Raw genomic sequence first — 7215 nt, 5'->3', positions numbered from 1 at the left:
CGTCAAATGCCGTCGTCCAGTCGAAGTAGCACCCGGCCGCTGATCTCGGAGGTGTCGGTCACGTCATCGCACGCGGCGCCACCACAGCTGACATTTACTATGTTTCGGGCCTGCGGCGTGAAACGTACAGAGAAAATGAAAGAAAGAAAATCAACCTACGTGCGCTATTACTGTGATGGTAAGACCTGTCGACGCACCAATCAAATTTCCTGCCCTTTCTCCGTTCCTTTAACATCTTCATTCGAATTGCAGTCCTCACCATACGAGATGAGGGCCTTGGGAGCAGGGTGAAGAGGTATGACAAAACAGTGGCGGTGCACGTCTCCGGCCTCCATGAATATTGGGTGTATGCTAACAGTTTCCGCCTGACGCATGTTCACTAGTGTGAAAGTTTCCACCGACTGAGCAGGCCGCATCGATGTTCTCGCCGTATGGCCCCGCTTCGACCTCTCCGCAGTTAGGCCCGTCCCCATCCTGTACGAAGTACTCGCGGTACACCTTGCACAGGCCCTGCGGCTTGCCACACCGGCGCTCGCGCGCCGACTCTTCGAGCACCGCGTGCAGGTCCTCGACGACGAGGTCAGCCGCGTCAACCGCGTCCGGCGATAACTTCGGCGGCGACGGTAGGGGGCGCAGGTGCGGCGTATCGACTGCTCGCAACTGACGACGGACCCGACGAGCCCGCAGAGGACAACGCCAAACCCGAGTCCAAGCTGGAACTAGCGGCCGTGCCCTCAGGCTGGCTCGAGAGCGTGCGTATGCACGGTAACTACGCAGGCAGCTGGCTGCCGAGCTTCGTCCAGTGGAAATGCACGTCGCCCAGGGCATGCGACAAACCCACGGCCATGAGGTGGCCCGTCTTCTTGTTAATGCAAGCGCGCTGTGAGCCTTCCCGCGTGAACGCGTAAACACTCGTCGGAGGGGCTTGATGGTGGCCGACGAAGACCAACACTTGGCGCCTTGATGTTCATACGAAAAGCGCCTGAAAACAGACCTGTATGTCTCCAGGGTGTCGCGTTGAGGCGTTGACACACGCCCGAACACTGGAAGGGCTACCTAAAATAAAATCAGATAATATAGAGGAAATGGGGGAAGGGACCTGGGGGCGCGCGAGCACCCGGAAAGAGGGTACGACTTGGAGGGACGCCCGAAAATGTGCGAAACTGTGTGAGAATGTGCAAAATGGGGCGAAAAGGTGCGAAAAGGTGTGTAATAAAATAAAAAGTGAAGTTGTGGTCAGCGGGTAAATAGACAAACGAGGGATAGAGAACGCCGTCCGCAGGCGCAGGCGCAGTTAGGGTGAGCGGGGAACCATCGTGAGTCTGATTCGCTCGATATGGACTACGAGTACAGGGATATAGTACAGAGCTGACATTACATGGTTAGATCTTTGTGGGACGAGAAGTGGATGCACGAAGGTATCGGAAAGGAAGGATGTAGGATTGCTTGGGGGTGGGGGCGTGCCTACCATGACCAGTATCGCGCGCCGTCGACGGGAACGCTGAATACAAGTTGATAGCTCGTACCCTGCAGACTAGGCTGCCAAAAGTGTTGTTGACCGCACTCGGAAGTGGACCTGCCAGTCTCGTGCGGCTACAGGCTGTAGACCGACTAGCTCGAGGTCGGAGAATGCGATGGCACCGGGGCCCAGCCGCCAACGCGTATTAGGGTTCAGACACTTCGCCGACGATTCCTGCAAACTGCGTTGAGAGGCGCGGAAGCGGGACGCAGAGCGTAGGGTGGACATACATTGAGAAATGCTTGTGTGCAGAGACTGACCCATCTCGCCAGGTCTGCCCGAGTAGTGTTGGGGTGAAGAAAGGTGAAAACCGACCAGGGCTCGTAATCAGGCCACTACATGCCCCGCGTCCCCATAAGCGTCGGATAATCGAGGTAGACGCAAGCCAGAGCACACGCGCACCAAAATTCTCAGAAACGCGAAGCTTTGGCACTCGATAATCTCGTTCGCATCCTTCAGCTCCGCGAACCGCCCGTTGAGCGCGTCGGGACAGCTGATCCCGCAGCCTCGCAGATCAGAAACATAGAACATGACCGATGATGTGTTTGTGCTGGGCAGCTCTTGGTCCTGTGGGGGATGATATAGCATCTGGGGAACGAGGTGCTCTGCACCAGGGTAAATGCTTGCCAGGCCGAGGACTGTCTGCGGCGCCTGGCTTGGCATGGCTGCTGGGTTGATGCGTAGACGCTCGAAGGCGCTTAGTAGTGTGTGCAGCGGTTGGGACGCCGAAACGGGGCCGGTCCTGGCGCAGTGCGCAGTACGATGGGACTTGAGTACCGTCCGTGTGCCGAGTGTGCCGTCATCGCTCTCTGGCTGGCTGCTAAGGGGCGCCTTATCCCCATGGTTGTCTGCTTTGCGGCATAGATGCGACGGGACGACTAGTCCGCTGCCGGCAGCTGGAGTTCTGATGTCGGCGTCCGTCGTAGTGTGAGGCGCGAACATGTGAGAAAGTTCACGGTAGAGATTGGACGAGCTAGGCCTATCACCCGCTTGATCCCGCCAGCAGCGTGTCAACAGAAACCAGAGTGGTTCTGGGAGGACGTGGTTGGCTGTATAACGCGATGGGCGCTTGCCGCGGCAGATAGCTATAGAGGCCGTTATCGCTGGGCAGCTGTGGAAGGGGGAGTCGCCATTGAAAATCTGACGAAGACAGTCAGCCGTAAATTTGTTCAACTTTGGGCTAGCCTTACCGCCCATATACACATTGCGAATGAATGAACATCGCTTTGGGGCGTGTGACGGACATGTTTAAGGCCGTATTCCTCCGGGGACAAAATCTCTGGAGCCATATAACGCGCTGCGCCGGGGGACGCAGAGCTGACACTGGCGGAGGATGCATCCGAGAAATCCGACAGTCCGAAATCTGCGAGGCGAACATGTCGGCCAGCGTCAATAAGGATATTCTTCTAAGACAGCATTCGTTAGGGCTTCACAGATAGAAAATAAGGACGAACCGCATGCAGATCTCCGTGGACAACATTCTTGCCGTGCAGGTATGCCAAAGCTGAAGCTATCTCCACCACCTATGCCCGGCTCCCGGTCACATATTGTAAATTTTGAGACAGGCATCAACACACTCACAAGCCGATTGACCTCTTCGAGGACAAATGAGTACGTTCCGATGAAGTCCATGATATTTCCATACGGCATCCAGTCCGTCACGAGACAAAAGTTTCCTCCGAAAAGTTCGCGGTCGACACCTATAAGTTCGCATACGTTTGGATGGCTGAGACTATGAACCAACGTGATCTCGCGGCAGAACATCTACGCAGACGATGAATGAGCGACAAGGCGGAAAAAGTAGCAATCATGGACAGGACCTTCAAGTGCTTGGACATCTCGAGCTCCTGACGCGTGCAAACGCGCATCGTCTTCAATGCCACGTGACGTGCCCGGTAATAGCCCCTATGAATGTCAGCATACCCTCCTCCAGCTTGTCTCGCGTCTCTGAGGGTGACACCTATGAGGTACAGGCTTTCCGGAAGCTGGAAGGAGGCCATTGACAGTCTGACGCTTATGCGGTGAAGTCGATCTCGGAAGGCGTGTGTTTCCGCATCCGGTGCGGGAAAATTGATCTGTCGAGAGAAGATACCGCGTCCGAATCCACTGGTGTACAAGACCTAAGAGGGCACGTAGTTGATAAATCGGAGATATATATGCTCGCAAATGGCACCCACCGAGTCGGCGAGGGTCAAAAACGAAGCTGCGTCGTCCTCGCGAAGCTGCATTATCTCTTCTCTATCGTAAGACACAGCGTGTTGCAGCATTTTGAGGACATAGCAATCATCTTCCTCCAGAGCTCGCCAGATAGTATCTCGACACGACAGCTTGGAAGAGAGCTGTCTAGCAATCAATAGAGCCCGACCGGTGTGCTCAGGAACCTACTTCGACCAATTTCGAGCGTCGCGATATTGCCTTAGCCAGTAATATGGCGCGATTCGTAGTCGAGATGCACGGTCGCTCGAGCTTCAAGGACAAGTCGTTTCTGCGTGAATCAGCATTAATGGTGTCTGACTGGTCTGACGTGCCATGACGTACGGGTAGCTCACTGCGTGTGTGGACTCGCCCCTCATTGACAGGTCGAAGATGGATTTTGCGATAATTGCTTCCGTTTGCTGCACAGTTCGTCTAGAATAGTAGGCCGTTGAGGCGAGCGTTGACACACCTGGTATATGAGCCCCAATCCAAAGCCCCCTGATTCTACAAAATGCTGAACGACGGGCTGGAAGATCATGTCATGTGTGAGCTTACAGCCAATAGTGCCTGGTTTATCACGCACCTCGAGTCCCAGAGCTTGAAAGCCTACAGACTCTTCCGTGTACTCCTGGTCATGCAGCGCTACTACTCCGCACTGGCTGATCGTAGCCATCTCCTGTTGATCTTCCAAGGTATCGCCTTCGTGGTTTGTAGCCTGGGACATCGCTCCTTGATAGCAGTCGAAGAGTTTTGCACGAAGAGCAGCCGTCTGTGCTCAATGAGGCACCGATGCAAGGATCGACCAAAGAGGTTCAGCGGACCGGCCGACGAGACCCTTATATGGCAATGAGCGCTGTCTGTAATAGCTGCGACAAGGCAGTCGGTAATTGCGCCGCGTAGGAGAGCCCATACTTCGGCTCGATATAGACTCGCAAGCGCAAACCTCTGAGGGTGACGCTATCGACCGGAGAGGGAGGCATTGACCCGTCGTGACGTGGATGGCTTTGAGGGGGTAAGTAGTCGACTAGTCTGTTGGAGGGGAGGCTGAGATAAGAGAGAGAGAGAAGGGCCGACCTAGCTGATGCCGTACGACGAACCGAGGGGAGTAGAGGCAAGTTGTCCTGTTTGTGCGTGTTTGTCTACACGACGAGGCGACTCACATTCCGAGTTGTCCTAAATCGGGCAGCACACGCTTGGATGCCGGCCTCAAGACTTGCTTTCAGCCATCGCGCGCACAGGGAAAGGCTCAGCTTTTCACAATGCACTCAATGATGAAGCTTTGAAGACTTGAGTGTCCTGCAGATGCTGCGGTCGAGGCGTGGCGGTTTTATCATTCAGTCCGTATGACGGGGACCCCGGCATATCCCCTACCAGGTCCTATCCTGATCGGGTATGAAGCACCTCCTAGCACCTGTGCTTCCGAAGTTAGCGGTCACAGTGCGTGAATGTTTTCCGCTTCTCCTACTTGGTGCTTTATCGTTGAAGGGAATGCAATACCCCGCACGCAAATTATATGACTACCTCTCTCATTTTGCGACTGAAGTATTGAAGAGCGAACCCAGGAGCATCAGACTGGGTACGGCAGACACTGGAACTTTTTCCTGGCGTTAGGCTTCGTCCTTGTGCTGCAATTCTGCTTCACTCGCTTATAGCGCTTATATATATAATTTCTCGGGGGCCGGGACCTTACACAGCTGCATGGATGAGACCGTGGAGCTCAAGATCTGGCGGATTTTGTGATTCGGAGTATCGTGATCTTTGAGGCTTGGTTTTTGTCTGAGATCTCCCCACTACAGTAGTAGTCCTAAGCAATTCTCAGATTGGATGCCTTCCCGTAAGGATCTGTAGCGGTTTACAGAATAGATTTCAGATCAAAACGTGTTCGGCACGTCCGGCATGTCAAAGGAGCCGTTGTGTCGGTACAGAGGACGCGGTTACAGACGTCCGATCTGAAAGGGGGGTCGACCCCCCCTTCCAGATTAGAATTTGGTCGTACAGACTGATTTTCGAACTCCGATAAAAGCGCTTAAGGAACGTCTGCCTCGCCTCACACCATGCTCGCGTCGCGCCGTCTGTTTCCCTTCCTCTCTGACCTCTGCGTACCACAACCAGCGACCGCTAGGCACTCAAAGTGCGATCATAGCGTATAGCTTGAGGCGATTACACTTGGTAAGTCTCAAAACCACGCATAAAGACAAAAAATTTATGACAGCAGGTTTCCAAGCCGGCTCATTTGTCGGAACGGTTACAGTGAATCACATTCGGCATACAGTGTGGACGAGCACACGAGGCCGGCCATGCAGGGTGTAGAGAACTGTAAACAGCAACAATGTTGCCTCCCAGGTGAGTATTTCCCCGTGTCCGAGATGTCCCTTTTGCAAACCGGTCAGTTTTTAATGCATTTCGTTGACGTTTCGCAAGCTAGTAAGGACAATGGCAAGCACCAGATGATCAACCTGCAATATCAATGCAAGACGGTTGGCGGGGGATAGAACCTATGAATCCAGTCCTCAAGGTGCACCGTCTCTCCAGCTCGTCTCGCTTCTTCAGCTCGCTCTACCTTCCAGTCAACAATGTCTCCTAATGGACCTCCCAAACAACCTCATGGCACTCCGCCGCCATCAGTGTATGTATCGCCCTCTGGCCAACACTATTACTACACGCTGGACTGTGGTTGGGTCATGTATCTGCCTGCATCTGATTCTGCGCCTCGGGCTCTGGTGAGCCATGTCAGCTTATTTCTCAATCTTCAAGTTGCTGATGGGTTATTTAGCCCCCCGATTCTGCTCCAGGTGTGGCGAGCACGGCTCTACCAGCACCATCACATGTGGTATGCCTATTCACTTCGTACAGAAACTAGTCCTTGCTGATTCAGTCTCAGGCTTATACACACAAACCTGCTGCTTTTATCCCAGATGACTACACTCACCCAGCCTCTCAGGCCCATGCAATTGACGAGGGTTGGGAAGGAGGTCGGCACAGCGGAGGTAGTTTTGGTGTGGACGAGAGTATAACAGTGACCGCAACAGAAGTGTGGTAAGCCCATCGTTGACATCATCCTCGGCCTCGTTCTCAGCTTCTTGCAGCAGGAAGAACTGGCTGAAGTCCATAGCGAAGCTCAGAATGCGTGCGTTGACTGGCGAAAGTAATTTAAAACTCCGATATTTACCCATTCAAATGTAATAAGTAGATATAGACGTGTTACGGTTTTACACGTTCTACAGAATCAGTACGAACAGATTTTTGAAACTCCGGTTTATTCATCTGTATCTTCAGAATGCTTACGGGAAGGCATCCATTAGTTCACCAGCTTATTTCTGATGGTGCCGGCTGAACAGCGGCACAGCGCGACGGCATGATGGCAACTGCGCGACCTGCCTAAGATAGGCTGACTACTAGTGGATGCCTTCCCGCAGCCGTCTGAAGAGGTTTGCAGATTAGATTTCTCCATCAAACCTTCTCGGCATCTCGGCATCTCCGCTGAGCCATTGAGTCGGTTC

General features: G+C 53.7%; 2 protein-coding genes across 2 annotated transcripts; one reads left to right on the top strand and one right to left on the bottom strand.

Annotated features, from left to right (window-relative positions):
* Nucleotides 1-1303: 1303 nt before the first annotated feature.
* On the bottom strand, nucleotides 1304-4653 carry PHACADRAFT_265805 (uncharacterized protein). The gene is made up of 11 exons (XM_007402253.1): nucleotides 4299-4653; nucleotides 4058-4241; nucleotides 3905-4004; nucleotides 3697-3858; nucleotides 3340-3639; nucleotides 3101-3283; nucleotides 2974-3042; nucleotides 2710-2925; nucleotides 1914-2659; nucleotides 1750-1854; nucleotides 1304-1693 (listed from the first exon to the last, which is right to left on the bottom strand). Exons 5-11 carry the CDS (start codon nucleotides 3385-3387, stop codon nucleotides 1672-1674), a joined length of 1389 nt encoding a protein of 462 aa, XP_007402315.1. The 5' UTR covers nucleotides 3388-3639; nucleotides 3697-3858; nucleotides 3905-4004; nucleotides 4058-4241; nucleotides 4299-4653; the 3' UTR covers nucleotides 1304-1671.
* Nucleotides 4654-5997: 1344 nt separating this feature from the next.
* PHACADRAFT_265802 (uncharacterized protein) lies at nucleotides 5998-6762 on the top strand. Its single transcript, XM_007402252.1, has 4 exons — nucleotides 5998-6058; nucleotides 6137-6435; nucleotides 6489-6545; nucleotides 6597-6762. The coding sequence occupies exons 2-4, from the start codon at nucleotides 6289-6291 to the stop codon at nucleotides 6753-6755; spliced, it is 363 nt and encodes a 120-aa protein (XP_007402314.1). The 5' UTR covers nucleotides 5998-6058; nucleotides 6137-6288; the 3' UTR covers nucleotides 6756-6762.
* Nucleotides 6763-7215: the final 453 nt, after the last annotated feature.

The sequence above is a fragment of the Phanerochaete carnosa genome, assembly GCF_000300595.1.
Source record: "Phanerochaete carnosa HHB-10118-sp unplaced genomic scaffold PHACAscaffold_69, whole genome shotgun sequence".
NCBI classification, from domain to species: domain Eukaryota; kingdom Fungi; phylum Basidiomycota; class Agaricomycetes; order Polyporales; family Phanerochaetaceae; genus Phanerochaete; species Phanerochaete carnosa.
The sequence above is the reverse complement of the archived record's forward strand: the minus strand, read 5'-3'. Positions and strand labels throughout refer to the sequence as shown.

Excerpts from the sequence above, each read along its gene's own strand:
- PHACADRAFT_265805 (XM_007402253.1), bottom strand. The coding sequence starts at position 3,387 with ATGCGCGTTTGCACGCGTCAGGAGCTCGAGATGTCCAAGCACTTGAAG. Across the intron at positions 3,284-3,339 it reads AGATGTCCAAGCACTTGAAG|ATGTTCTGCCGCGAGATCAC; the intron begins GTCCTGTCCATG and ends TCGTCTGCGTAG. Across the intron at positions 2,926-2,973 it reads TCCACGGAGATCTGCATGCG|AAGAATATCCTTATTGACGC; the intron begins GTTCGTCCTTAT and ends ATGCTGTCTTAG.
- PHACADRAFT_265802 (XM_007402252.1), top strand. The coding sequence starts at position 6,289 with ATGTCTCCTAATGGACCTCCCAAACAACCTCATGGCACTCCGCCGCCA. Across the intron at positions 6,436-6,488 it reads ATTCTGCGCCTCGGGCTCTG|CCCCCCGATTCTGCTCCAGG; the intron begins GTGAGCCATGTC and ends TGGGTTATTTAG. Across the intron at positions 6,546-6,596 it reads TACCAGCACCATCACATGTG|GCTTATACACACAAACCTGC; the intron begins GTATGCCTATTC and ends ATTCAGTCTCAG.